General features: G+C 33.7%; 2 protein-coding genes across 4 annotated transcripts; both read left to right on the top strand.

The window, feature by feature from the left end:
* The first annotated feature begins 5927 nt into the window (after positions 1-5927).
* Positions 5928-9322, top strand: LOC131661201 (uncharacterized). 3 transcript variants are annotated; one of them, XR_009301140.1, is made up of 9 exons: positions 5928-6232; positions 6774-6821; positions 6965-7330; positions 7428-7480; positions 7646-7705; positions 8373-8421; positions 8540-8599; positions 8685-8776; positions 9108-9322. XR_009301140.1 is itself a non-coding variant. In XM_058930652.1 (9 exons), the coding sequence occupies exons 4-9, from the start codon at positions 7452-7454 to the stop codon at positions 9308-9310; spliced, it is 486 nt and encodes a 161-aa protein (XP_058786635.1). In that variant the 5' UTR covers positions 5928-6232; positions 6774-6821; positions 6965-7330; positions 7428-7451; the 3' UTR covers positions 9311-9322. The 3 variants fall into 3 exon arrangements, 2 of the variants coding, with proteins under 2 accessions (XP_058786635.1, XP_058786636.1); XM_058930652.1 differs by having other exon boundaries at positions 7653-7705; XM_058930653.1 differs by lacking the exons at positions 5928-6232; positions 6774-6821 and having other exon boundaries at positions 6864-7330; positions 7653-7705.
* Positions 9323-11504: 2182 nt separating this feature from the next.
* LOC131661199 (protein NETWORKED 4B-like) lies at positions 11505-13219 on the top strand. Its single transcript, XM_058930650.1, has one exon. It carries the CDS (start codon positions 11533-11535, stop codon positions 13165-13167), a length of 1635 nt encoding a protein of 544 aa, XP_058786633.1. The 5' UTR covers positions 11505-11532; the 3' UTR covers positions 13168-13219.
* The last annotated feature ends 1188 nt before the right edge of the window (positions 13220-14407 follow it).

Here is a 14407-nt window from a genome sequence, read left to right as displayed (position 1 = left end):
TCCTGGAAACATTGTTACTAGGAACTTTATTCACATCTTTGTGTTTGGTAAATATAATAAGTTCCCAGGAATATTTATAAAATATATTTTATTTAAAATTTTAAAATAAAAAAATGAAATAAATATATGAAAGTTGGAAGTTATTGGAAGTTATCTCTTATTCCCATGGCAATATAAGATTCCCATCCTATTACATGAGAATGAAAAATAAAAAAAAAAATCAAGTTGCAAATAAAACTCCGAAGAATAAAAAGTTCCCAGATATAATTTATAAATCCTTGAAACAAACATAGGAATACAAAAAATTAAAGTCACATTCATGAGAATAAATCTAGAATCCATGAATGAAACACCCCATTCGAAAACACCTTACACATACACCTAGCCAAAACTACTGTGTAAAATTAAACACACCTTTGAAGATTGTTGATTTTAAGAATTAATGAATTAAAAAGTTAATACCATCCATACTAGAACTTTTGAAATTATTGCAATCTCAGTGATCTTTTCACTTCCTCCTCTTAAAATAGTTTAACTAGATGAGACACCTCATAACCTCTCATTAGTCTCTTAGAATTGAAAAAGACCGCAATAAAGAACAAAAAATTTTGTAATTTTTTTAACACAACTTCATTTAAAAAAAAATAAGTTTAATACCCTTTTTTGTTCTTGATCTTTGATTCAAAATTCAATTTGATCCTATAAAAATATTATTTTGATTCCTCAGTTTTGATAATTGATCATTTCCGTTCTATCAATATCAACATTATTTTTTGCTTATCTGGCATATGAGATATAAAATTTAAATTGTGTGATTAATTTAGAGACGGTATAATCTGTCACTAAAATTTATTTTTTGGGTTTTCTATATTTTGTACATAAAATTTCATCTTTTTCATAGATTTGACATTACCTTCATTGTAAGCTACAAACTGTGTTTCATACACCAAATATTTGATTCAAATCTACATTAAGAACAAAGTAGTATCAACCATCAAGTGCGAGCGAGCTGGATTGTGGTGGTTAAGTTTTTTTTATGTTCTGCTTTTAATTAAAAGTAATAAATTTTTTTACCAAACTAAAATGGATTATAACAAAAACAGCCCTACAACATAAGAGGTACTATAGAGAACGCAAAAGACTACAACATAATCAAAAGATCAAATACGAAAACTTCATCCTAAACCCAAACAAACCAATGAATTTTGCCACCAAACACATGATCTAAAAATAAAATTAACGAATTTAGTCTTTAGTCACATAAACGACATCAATTTAACACTATCTAATAATCTCAAGTTTGTCATCTTATCTTAGTTTTATTTTTTTATATTTTTTTTTTGGGTAAAGAATGAAACATTTGAGACCCAAAGACAAATTAAATAGATAGATATTTTAACAGAATTCATTTAAAAATTGGATATTTGTACTAAGAATACTTAGTTTGAAAACTTGTGTTTGGTTTGGTCCTTCAACAGGACGGCAAGAATTTTTGTTTTCATGTAATGTCTTATTAAGCAGGATATTCAACAAATGCCAACTTTGAGTTTATATCAAAATTGTCCTTCATTCTTGAAGGATCTGTTTGATTTTGATCTAACCGGTCTATGCTATTCCCGGTTGGTTTCAGTTTAGTTTTTTTTTTGGGGCTTTTAGCCCTTCATGTAACCAATAAAAAAAAAAACTTAATGTTGAAATTGGTCAATCGGTCGGTCGGTTGTACACGTTGGAAAATAATTTATTTTTTAATTAAAATATCATTTTATACTGTTCAATATTAATAAGAAAATGCTGATTATTATTGTTATATGTTAAGGGTCCTTAATAAAAAATAGTCTCTCTTTTTTAAAAAAATATAAAACGTCAAGGTCCTTAACAAGGACATAAAGAAGAGTACGATTCTCTTTAACTATAGTTACTTGATGGTTCCAAATGCGGAAAAAAGACACAGTTAAACCGTCCAATAATTTATAAGAGGAATCCAACTCTTCAGAAAAATAAATACAATTCAAAAGTAAATCTTTCCTATGTTTTTAATAAAATTAGTGTGATGTAATGCACTTGCTGAAAATTAGAAGGTAAAACGGGTCCGGTCTGTTGAATATGTTTATTTTATCCGCACTTTTGCACGGGACTGATCAAAATTTTAGGCCCTCACCATATAATATGACCGTCCCGTCTCGCCCAAATTTTTATGCAGACTTTTGTGAACACAGACATTAACATAAAATTTGTATTTTTAGACTTAAAAAGTGTTGTGCCTGTGGGCTTAGTCTGCCCCGCCTTCACTTTTTTTGTAGAATGGATCAAAGTTTTAGGCCCGCTCGCTTAACTATGACAACTCCGTCCCGTTTTCTTGAAGACTTTTGCAAGACGGGCATAAACAATGCAGGCATGCCCATTTACCACCCCTAGTAAAAATGATAAAATTAAATATATAAATTAATAAATTAATAATGTTTTAAAATAAAATAAATTAAAATAAAAAATAAAAGTTATTTTTTATATAAATGTTTATGTTTCCTTCTGGGCCGATGGTATATTTAAGGTCCGATAACTCTAGGTGATGATATATTTGGTGGCCCAATAATGCATCTGACTAATATACTAGGCTCATTACTTGTGAAAGGCCAATAGATCGTTTCATAAAGAGTGAAGATATCACTATGACGGTGACGTCAAATGAAGGCACCATTCAGTCGATTATGGATCTAAATTATAGGATTTTGAAAAGGAAATTTCTTTATAGTCCCTTATGGGGAAAACCTCCAGCGGAAACTTCATAATACCTCTGTTTCAGAGATGCATCTTCGAAATTTTTTTTCTTCAAATTTTCTCAGAACTCAAAAATGTATATCCCGAAATATGCAGAAACCTATTCTTTTTTTAAGATTTACTATATTTAGTCTCATATTCTATTTTAAACGACAAAGCAAAAAACAATGCTTAATGTAAATAGTGCTTGATATAAAGTAAATATAACATGCAAATTGGAATAAAATACTACTAATAATATATATATATATATATATATATATATATATATATATATATATATATATATATATATATATATATATATATATATAGTGTACGGAGATGTCAAAATAATACAACCCGAATACAAAAAAGTCCAGACTAAAAAATAAATAGGCAACAGCTACTGGATATGCCTAACTCTAACGCCCTGGGACCTCCTCTGCCTGATATATGCTGCCGCACCGCCCGCGTCACCGACCATCCTCTCCACGACTGCAAGCGCCTCTGGACCGCCCTGCGCGATGATACCTCGGTCCGATGCGTCCCGCCCAAGCATCTCTATCCGCTAACATATCGGAAGGAGATCAGTGGCATGGTCATCCTCAGCCTGCTGGTTCTCCAAGATCTCCTCATATGCTGGCCTAGGAACGCGGATGTGTCGAGTGTCATCAGAGGATATGACACCCGAGAGAACCATGTCACGTACCCCTCTACACAATGCCACTCTTGGGTGGCCTGCATGCGACGATACTCCTCCGGGACCAAATGACGTGCCGAGTCCTCAAATATGGCAGTGAGCTCCACTCGGGTAACTGTGCCGGGAGCAGCCTCAAATGGTGACCTCGGTATCATCTGCACACGTCCAAACTGCCGCATGCACCGCTCCGGCAGATACCTCACCATGGTGTTGGCCCCGCATGCCAACCAACCAGAGTATAACGCGATGCGATCAAATGGGACAGCAGCAGTGTAGTCACTGAATGGCGTCCAACGAATGTCATCTTGAGCTGTGCGGTCGAGGTACCCACAATATGGTCCCACTGCATTGTTCCCCAACGTATCGGGCGGCCCTGGGCAAAGCGTCATCATACGAAGCATCAATGGCGAAGCCGTGGATGCGGGGGAAGTAGGAGATGATCCAACCCTGAAACACAACTATGATAACATGTTAAATATAAATACGAACCATAAATAAATGTGAAATAATTAAAAAGAAACATACCGTCAGGAGTGTGGCAGATCCAGTCAACTGGCTGGTCCTCTAGTTGGAGGCTTCATTCAGCTTCTAGCATAGGTATACCGGAATAGCTGACCTCTAGTTCCACTGGTGAATGGTAGTCTGGTCTATGAAGTAGCGGAGATAAGTCACGTCGACGTATGTTGCATTCTTGTCCACAAAGAGTGTAGTGCCTACGAAAAATATGAACCAGCACCGAAGAGCGCAGGCACAGTGATACTCCGTAAAAAGCTCGTCCTCCGCCCGCTCGGACTCGACCGCCGCCACCAGGTGGTTCTCATACAACTCTCTCAAGCTGGAGAACCTAATATGGGCCCCACTCGTCATCCTGCACTCAAACTCAGCCATGTATGGGTCCATACCCAGATAGTCCACCATCCACTTTATCGTCTCGACCCTCTGGATCCGGGAATGGTGCAGCAGCATCCCTTAGATCGACAGGTGGAGCAGACAGTGAACATCGTGCAATGTGATCGTCAATTCCTCAGCAGGAAAGTGGAAAGAAGACGTCTCCTTGTGTCAGCGCTGCACGAAAGCCCCCTGCATGCCGTGGCTGATAGTGGTATACCCGATCATGCACAACCCACCGAGCCCGGAAGCAGTGACCACATCATTAAACCACTACGCCTCTGATTTAAACAGATCAAAAATCTTCCGCGCGTGGTTCACCATTTTTAGCGTCGCCCTTTCCTGTTACAACAAAAACAAAAACAAAAACAAAAAGATTGTTAATTAGACCATGAAGAAAATGTGAAATAAAAAGTTAAATAAAAAACGGTTAAATAATAAATTCGGATAAATTATAAAAAATACCTCTCCCTCCCAGACACGTCGAGCGACGTGCTCGTGGTAGGATATCAGAACGGAAGTGTCCCTAGGCCCACCCGGGTAGCCCCCCTCCTCCTCCTCCTCCTCTCCGTGCGGAGGATCAGCATCAGGTATCTCCTCGTCATCCTCCTGGTATCTCTCCTCCTCCTCCTCCCGTACCTCCTCCTGACGGAAAGAAGACACCCGAGCCAGCTGACTCCTCGATCCAGATGAGGAACCAGCCTCATCCATCTGCACGGGTACTCGTACTCTACCCCGTCCCTGCGTCGATGCCAGCTTGGCCGCTCGCTCGCCTCTAGTTGACATTGTTTGTGTCTCTCTCCCCTATATGAGTCTAGTTGGGTTGCCTGCCATTTTCCTGAAAAAATTGAAATCGGATAGAAAATAAAAATAATCATAGTAAATAATCAAGAAAATAAGAAATGCAAATAATCAAGAAAATTAAAAAAAAAATGAAATTCTGACTCATTTCGGAATTTCATTTCCGAAACTGGTGAGAGAGGTGTTTTCGAAAATAAACTTCCGAAACCCTCCTGCGAACACCATTTTTGCAGGTTTCATGGCAGGCACCCTAAACACTTCAAAACCAGTTTTTATGCTTCTAAACAACCCTAGAGACTACTAACAACCTACCCCTATATCATTTTTCTAATTTCTAACACTACTAAAAAAATGACATTTGGTTAAAGGATTTTACATCAGGTTTTAAAATATATGATGTAAAAAATATTTGTCAAAGGATTTTACATCAGACATTTATTTCTAATGATATAAAAAATATTTGATTTAGGAAAAAATATAACACGGTAGCAGTTTGGTAAATAAAATGAAATTTTGTTATAAGGATTTCACATCGGTCCTAAATTTTCCCCGATGTGAAAAGTATATTGATGAAAAAAAATATAACACGGTGGCAGTATCGTAAATAAAATGAAATTTTGTTATAACAAGCCTTCATCGGTCCAAGTCCCCAACTGATGTAACTTTCACAGTCACGTATGCCTTCTCATCGGTCCAAGTCACCAACCGATGTGAGAGCCAATTTTCTTTTTTAACATAAACCCTTTCGTTTCCAAACTCATTTTATTTCCAAATCCATTTCCCATAAACGACTTTCAAACCCTCTTTCTCTCACCGTCACCAAACTGGCTTTCCCATTTTCTCTCGCCGTCACCTCCGTCCAAGCTCTTCAACCCAACTATCCAAGCACTGTTTTCACTCGCCGTCACCTCCGTCCAAGCTCTTCAACCCAACTATCCAAGCACTGTTTTCACTCGCCGTCACCAAACTCATCGGCTATGTCGCGTTTATGCATTCTGTTTACCGTCCCGTTTGACAAGTAGAAGAAGGATCTCTCTATCTCTTTCCTCTTTCCCTCGCAACAGTCACTCATCGGCCATGTCTCAGGTAAATGATCTCTCATTCGTTCACATTTACCCTAATTCCTTCAACTCACCATCTTTTTCAATTGCAATTGGAACCTTAACCCGATTAATCTCGCTTTTCCCTCGTCAATTAGGGTTTTATCAATTATGTTCGTAATTTGATAAAAATTCTCCTGTTCTAATGACTTAGGCTTTGTCCAAATGTTTATTCATTCTTGATAAAAAAATCAATTTAATTTATGTCGAATTATGCATTTTTCCTTTTCTTGTAGTTGTTATCTTATCATTCTGTATGGGTTTGCAGGTTGATAACAGAAATTCCTCAGCTCTTAACGTGTATTGATCCATCTTTGGTGGTTTATTTTTGTTCTCTCCTCTGAATATGAAAATTTATGAATTTCTGTGTAATTTTTTAACGTTCAAGAATTGTTTTGCATGTTACTTTATTTGCTTTATTATTTCTGAGAGTGAGATTTTGTATTATGTAATTGAGTATTTTATATGATTGTTTGCTGCTTTTTACTTTATTTTATGTGACCTTAATGATTTGTTTCTTACTGTAGGAAGATATGCTCGTCCAGCTCCACATGTTGCGCCACGCCCCGCCCCCGGTATGTGTTTGTATAGTGTTTAATAGCACTGTTAACTTTCCGTAAAACAGGGCGATATTTATTTTATTGTTATCTAAGATATCTTTCATTCTAATAACATTGTTTTAACATTTTGGTGCTGTCAACCATTGCTCCTCCTCCAGCTAACACTCAGAGTGGTGGTGGATCTATGCCTGGTGGTATTGGGTCAACCATAGCTCAAGGTATGTAAAACAAAAACAAAGTTGTTTTTGCCATATAGACTCTGATGGTGTTAAGTGGGTTGATGGGAATGTATGAAGAAAAGTGGTTGGGTGATACTCACACACATTACTCAGCTGCATACTCAAATGAGCTCTATCCTATGTCACTATATTTCACTTCCTCACCATATTCCTTATCTTGCTCTCTACTATATCCGCGTTGGTCACGACTGTCACGACGCACTCCGCAAGAATATTCTCTTCTTTCAAGTACAACGCTCTCCGATGGTGTTGTGACCCCGGAAGGCAGACGGTGACACTTCCGGAGTAAGCATGCATATATCAGAACGATATGTTTTAACTGATTTGCAATGAATCACTTATCTGAACTGCCTTGCGTTGTTATTTGTTGTTTTTATTTCAGGATGGCTTGACCGACAGTTCCGACATGGTGTTATTCAGGCCGTTTATCTTTATGTAAGTTGTTCTTTTTGTGCCTATTCCACCCAATACTTTACCAGGATATGAATTTTACTTTTTTTTGTTTGATTTTCTTTTCGGTTAAGTTTTGGTTACATTTGTATCATGTTGTTAGTTAGTAGTAGTACAGTTATGGATTTAATCACGCTGTTATTATTTAAGTTTTCAGGTTTCACAATTCTTCAACTACGAGCTTCATCCACGGAGAAACACTTGAAAAAGGTATGTTGAATCCATTTCGTTGAATCATGTGTTTTTGCATTGTCTTCTACTAATCTTCTCTTACAAAATGGAAAATGTTTAATCTCTTTTAAACCATGCTATGATTAAAATCTTAATGTTAGGAGCTTGTCAAAAGAGGTTTGTAACTTCCCAGTTTGTCTTAAACAAGATACAAGTAATTATGTTAGAACAAATTATGTTCAATTGTCTCCCTTTAATAATATGGATTATTTTAGAACAAATTAAGTTCAATTGTCTCCCTTTAATAATATGCAAAGCATGCTAATGTATGTATCAGTTGCATGTTTGAGGGACACTCGCAATAATAAGGTTGTACCTAATATAATTTTATGTTCAAATTTATATTTAGATATGGCATGTTGTGGTTTTGTTGTAAGCACGTAAAATTGCAGTTGAAATCTAATAGAATTACAACTGTATTAATGTTAAACTAATTGAATGGAAATTCATATAATAAGCCATAAATGATATGAACCAATAAGTAATGAACTAATACATGGTGAAGTAGTATGAACTGCATAAGTGTTGAAGTGATATGAATACATTTGTGCTTCTGTTAGATATGGAGTGTGAGTGCAGAAAATTGATATTAATGTCGTATTTCAATTCGTTATTTTTTAATCTTTTTGTTGTGTTTTTCATACAGGAAATGCACTCGCATCGAGATTCACTTGCTTATTGCTCATGGCTTGCAGGTATACACAATCTGTTTTCTCTTTTGAATCTCTATTTACTAGAACTTCTTTGATTTTGATCTCAATCAATTTGTTACTATTGGTTGATTATGTAATACAATGAATTTTCTCTTTGCAGTCTATCCTGGATGTGCCATTTTATGGAAGAATTGCTACGCTTGAACTTTTTCGCCCTCATGTGAGAATAAAACATCTTTATTTCCTGGATGCTATATAATATTTAGTTTTGTTCGCATATATTAAAGTGTTCATGAATTGAACAGGGTGAAGCACAAGATTTTTTGTTTATTGCTACTGAAAGATACAAATTTTGTGTTCTTCAATGGGATACCAAGACTTCTGAGCTTGTTACACGGTATGCATAAGAAGACACATTCTTTTTTTAGAGGAGTTTTATGTTTTATGATTTATTTTGTACGAATCGATATTGTAATTTCTTTTCATAAAATGTTCTGCAACTGTTGATGTAGTTTAGTAGGGCTGAACCGGCAATAAACTGTGGAATTTTTTATATATTTATATATATATATATATATATATATATATATATATATATATATATATATATATATATATATATATATATATATATATATATCTCTATGTATCTATGTGTGTGTGTGATTTTAGTTTATTGACTTTGGTGTTGTCTACTGATGTGAATTGGTGTTATTGTTTATTGTCAGCAAATGTGATTTTGGTGTTGTCTACCGAAGCTACAAATGCTCTTATTGTGGACTGCATGTTGCTATTTCAAGGGCGGGAAAAGACTTATAAATGGTTGGATTTTGTATGGTTGCACTTGTTTTGTTATTGTTGTAGTAATCCATCATGTGTAAACTTCTTTAAAATTTTGTACACTTGTGTGTATCCTAGATTGATCTTGTAAATCATTTGTTAATTTTGGAAGAATATATATATATATATATATATATATATATATATATATATATATATATGTATATATATATATATATATATATATATATATATATATATATATATATATATATATATATATATATATATATATATATATGCATCCTAGCAATTTGGTACAATGAAATATGATCCTTCACTAGTGGTTAGAAATATATGAAAATAGTGACCTAAGTGTGGTCTGTGTGAACCTGATGAAAAATAGTGACCTAAGTGTGGTATGTGTGATATTGGCAAAATATGAAAAATTAGGTAAAAAAAATTCCAGTAGAAAAGGTGAAACCAACATATTCATGAAAAAATTACAGAAACAATTACATCTGGCCAACTACAAAACCGATGTAAAAACATACTTTTTACATCGGTCTATACGGGAAACCGATGTAAGCTATTCCACATATTTTTTTTAAAAAAATATTGGATTTTGTTTCACATCAGACATAATTTAAACCGATGTGGTATCATGATTTTTCACATCGGCTTTTGGACCGATGTAAAATGTACTGGATTTATTACATCGCTTGGATTTACATCGGTCCCAGACCCGATGTAAAATGTACTTTTAGAAACTTACAAATTGAAGGTGATTGTGATGCTTTAGAATGTAGTAGAACAAGTAGATGGAGCCTTTGAAATAGCCTTGGAAGTTGGTTTGCTGAAAATCTTAGAGAGGTTGAGATTGAAAGTGATTTAGGGTAAATGTGTTTTGGGGGGAGACTGTTTTGTTTAAACAGCAGAACACGCAATATTTCAGAGATGTATCTCTGAAATGTTGTTTTCAAAGATGCATCTCTGAAATTAGTCTTTTTTTTACTTAAAAAATGCATTTCCAAAGTAAAGGAGCATTTAAGGAATTTCAGCGAGTATAAAAAAAAAAAAAAAAGAGATATCCATAAATCTCTAATATTTAGATATAATGAGTGGCTCATCCGGATTGGATGGCCAACAGACCAACACATCACATGAACATCTCTTATTCGACAAAAATTAAAAATTGAAGTAACATAACACGGCACCTAACTAAAAATTCATTAAAAAACATAAAACGATATGAGTATTTTGTTTAATTTTAGAGAAAATGGGTGATGCACTGACAGTGTAAAATAGTTTTACACTGTCAACCAATCACAACCATGTATCCAATTCCACCACACTTTTATCTTTAAAAAATTTTAATGACATGGCAAATTGCTTGTTTTCTATTGGATGACAGTGTAAAACTGTTTTACACTGTCAGTACATATCCATTAAACTCTTAATTTTATATAAATATTTAACTGAATAAATCAAAGAACTTTATAAGAAATTGAAACTTTATATTTTTTAAATATTTAAAAACGAAATAAAAAAACGATCTCCTTAATGACACGCCACTTATTTAGTTTGTTGAAACCGAAACGGATCTATAAGTAGGGAAGAAAAAGTAGAAACCCTAATGAAAATATATATACATAATACACTTAACAAACATCGTAAACCCTAAACCCTTCCATATCAACAAAACAAAAGAGAGTTCTTCTCTAACCATTATCTGAGTTCTTCTCTAACCATTATTTGAGTTCTTCTCCACTCTAAAGTTTGCATTGATCGCTGAGTATGTCTCTCCTTTACTTTATCCTATTTTCTAAAACTATATTAATTTCTATCATTTGTTTTTATTGATATGAACACCATTATTTAGATGATGAATACTCGGCTTTGCATTAGTAATTTTTTATATCACGAAATATTTGTTATAACTCCCTTTTAAATTGTAATCTACCGTTATCACCGTAAAAAAGAAATTGTGATTAATTCACACCGCAATCAATGTTGTGTATTAACTGAAATCATGAAAGCATTTACGCGACCGTGACCGCAATCAATGTCACGACACACAAATGTTTTATATCTTGAAAAATAATAATTGAAAATTTATGATTGATCACTAAATGGCTTTCAAATTGCAAAATATATATGTTTATTATTTTCCTGTTATTGTATCTATTTAGTCGTAACATATTATATTTTGAACAGCATGTTGATTTCTGATTGTCGATGATTGGAATAAGAAGTTTGCACCTTTTTATGGTTTTTTTTCCACTAATGCATAGTTCTTATAAGTTATAATTGAGTTTATTTTTAGAATCACAGATGGAAGGTTCTAGCAATTGTGATGGAGAGAGTGTAGCCATGATCCCAAATCAGAAGACTCTCAATATTGACTTGCCTTCTAGCTCTAATGTTGATGTTAGCTCTATGAAGGAGGGTTGTGAATCACCTATGTCATCATGGGATTCTGAACCTGAAGCTGATATCTCATCTATAATGTCCGAGAAATCCCTTCAGGATATTAACCTCGAAGGAAACATTCTTGATAGGGAAGAGCAACACCATTTTGTAGGGGTGGAAAACATGGATGATGGTTTTTCAGGGAAGATGGACAATAAAAGTTACGACGAGTTGCTCAAAAAATTCATTGAAAAGGAGGAAGAACTAAGAGTTTCGAATTTAAAACTTCAGCTTTTGGAACAAGAGAATATCAAGTTGGCGGGTCAAGTTGAGAATAGCGTGATTCAGGTTGATGATGTGAGTGAAAAATTGAAGCTGAAAGAGCATGAGTTGTATGAACAAAAGAAGCTTTTGGGAGATGAGATTTCCAAGTTGATGATTCAAAATTTAAAATGCGAGAATCAACTTGATGACGTGCGCGGAGAATTGAATGTGAAAGAGGGTCAGCTTAATGATGTGCACGGAGAATTGAAGTTGAAAAAGAAGGAGATGAATGAGCAAAATGAGATTTCAAAAGAAGTGGCTTTCAAGTTGAAGAATCAAATTAAAGAATGTGAGAATCAGCTTGATAATGTGCGGGGTGAATTGAATATGAAAAAGAAGGAGTTGCAAAAACGATCGGTTGAATTGGGAACTCGTATTTCAGAATTTGTCAACAAGAATACAATCTTGAGAACTCGTATTTCAGAATCTGTCAACAAGAATAAAAATTTGATGAAACAACTTGAAGCGGCTGATAAGAAACTCAAGATTTCAACCGAAGAAATTGCAATTTTACAAGAGGAACTTGGTAGTAAGTCATCTATGATTCTTCAAGTGGAATGTCATATTAAAGAGGAAAAGAAAAATGTGGAAATATTAAAGGCTGAGATAGAAACTTTGGTTAGAAAAAATGAGGAAAATGTCATTAACCACCAGGAGGAGTTGAGAAAATTGATTTCGATACTGTTTGATTTGCAAGCTAAGAGAAGATATTTGAATTCTGATGTTGAAAGTTTGTCAAGACAGAAACAACAATTGACCTCTAAATTAGAGAATTGTGAGTCAAAAAACAAGGAATTAGAACAAAAAATTAAGCAATATGATGCTGAAAATCTGAAACAGAAAAAACTGCATTCTACTCAACTAATGCTTCTGCAAGATGAAATCAGTTATTTGAGGAAAAAAAGAGTTGATGAGAGAATGAACGATGTAGAAGCTTCAAATAAGGAATCAGAAAAAGTAATGATTGAAATAGATGAAGCCAATGTCAAGATTGATAAGCTTAAGGCTGAGATATGTTCCTGCGACGATCAAATATCGCATATGAAGAACACATCACGAAAGGGGTTGATGGTGGACTATAGAGGTAAATTGAATGAAGAAGATAAGTTGAAATTGAAAGTGGAGGAACTTGAAAAAGAGGTGACTAATAAGAATGGTGTGATCTTAGAGATGACTGAGGAGAAGAAGGAGGCAATTAGACAACTATGTGATTCACTTGAGCACTATAGGAGTGGATATAGTGAACTTATTCAAGCATTGAATGGTTTATAAGCATCGCGGTGCTCACACTGTTATAGCTTTTTAGTTTAACATTTAGGCCTGTCTTGTGGTTTTATTTTGTTTTGTTTTGTTTGATAGATTTTGGTTGGTATTGGTTTTTTTGGTATTTATGTTTTATTCATTCATGCTATGCATCTAAACATTGGATAACAATGTCTTTCCTCTTATTGATTGCTAAATAAATTGAAGTTGAAGATTATGTCTGGAATTCTTGATTGCATAAACAGTAAGTTTGAAGAAATATACTTTGAATTTGATTTGATTCGGTTGAAAAATTCGAGAAAGTGAGAAAGTGGAGGTACCCGGTGCTTAGAAAAGAAAATGCAAGAGTTGTGGAAAAGAAAAAGCAATGCAATTGATTAGATTTAAGAGAAACGTTAACGGTTGTTCTTGCTTTTAATTAGGTGAGAATGAGATTAGTTGGAAAATAGATCTCAATGATATAAACAACCAAATGGATAATTCTGGCCGAACTAACTTTAGGCTTGTTAGGACTGTTAAAAAAACTAAGAATAGTTAGTAAATCAAATCATATTATGGGTCTGTTGGATAAAAATAGAGGTTGATGAATAAATTAGTTGATCGTTTATAGTTGAGACTGATAGTTGATAAGTTGATTGAAATATTTGGTAAAATTAGTGATTCAACTAACTTATAAATATAAAATAACATAAAAGATATTTAATACATAATTATTTTATTTTAAATTAAAATAAATTATAAAAGATAAAAGTGAATTTTTGTCAAAATAATATGGACAAAAAAGAAAAAAAAATGATAAACTATAAGTTATAAGCTAAAACGCTATTTGAATTAGTGTCTGAAAAATAAGCTATAAGCTAGTAAAATAAACTATAAGCTCATAGTAAAAAGACCGTTATCAAACAGGTATAAATTATCATATGAGCTTATAAGCTATAAGCTCAAAATTATGTCTTGTCAAACAGAGCCTTTATATAAAATAATTTTAGAACTGAGTCATATAACAAATAAAAAAAATCAAAATTGAAATCAAACCGAAACTGAAAATAAAATAAAAAAAATTAAAATAAGTTTTAAATTTTTTAAATTTTTTTTTAGAAATAGTATAACGGTTTGGTTCTTTAATAAATGATTATGTATGGGTAACGGTTCAAAATTCCGAGCAGATATACCTAATCAGTAATTTTGATTTTGTTCAGTTCTAAGTAAATTAAAACGGTTTGGTTCGATTTGAATAACTTTTTATTAT

Source organism: Vicia villosa, linkage group LG3 (genome assembly GCF_029867415.1).
Source record: "Vicia villosa cultivar HV-30 ecotype Madison, WI linkage group LG3, Vvil1.0, whole genome shotgun sequence".
NCBI lineage: Eukaryota > Viridiplantae > Streptophyta > Magnoliopsida > Fabales > Fabaceae > Vicia > Vicia villosa.
The sequence above is the reverse complement of the archived record's forward strand: the minus strand, read 5'-3'. Positions and strand labels throughout refer to the sequence as shown.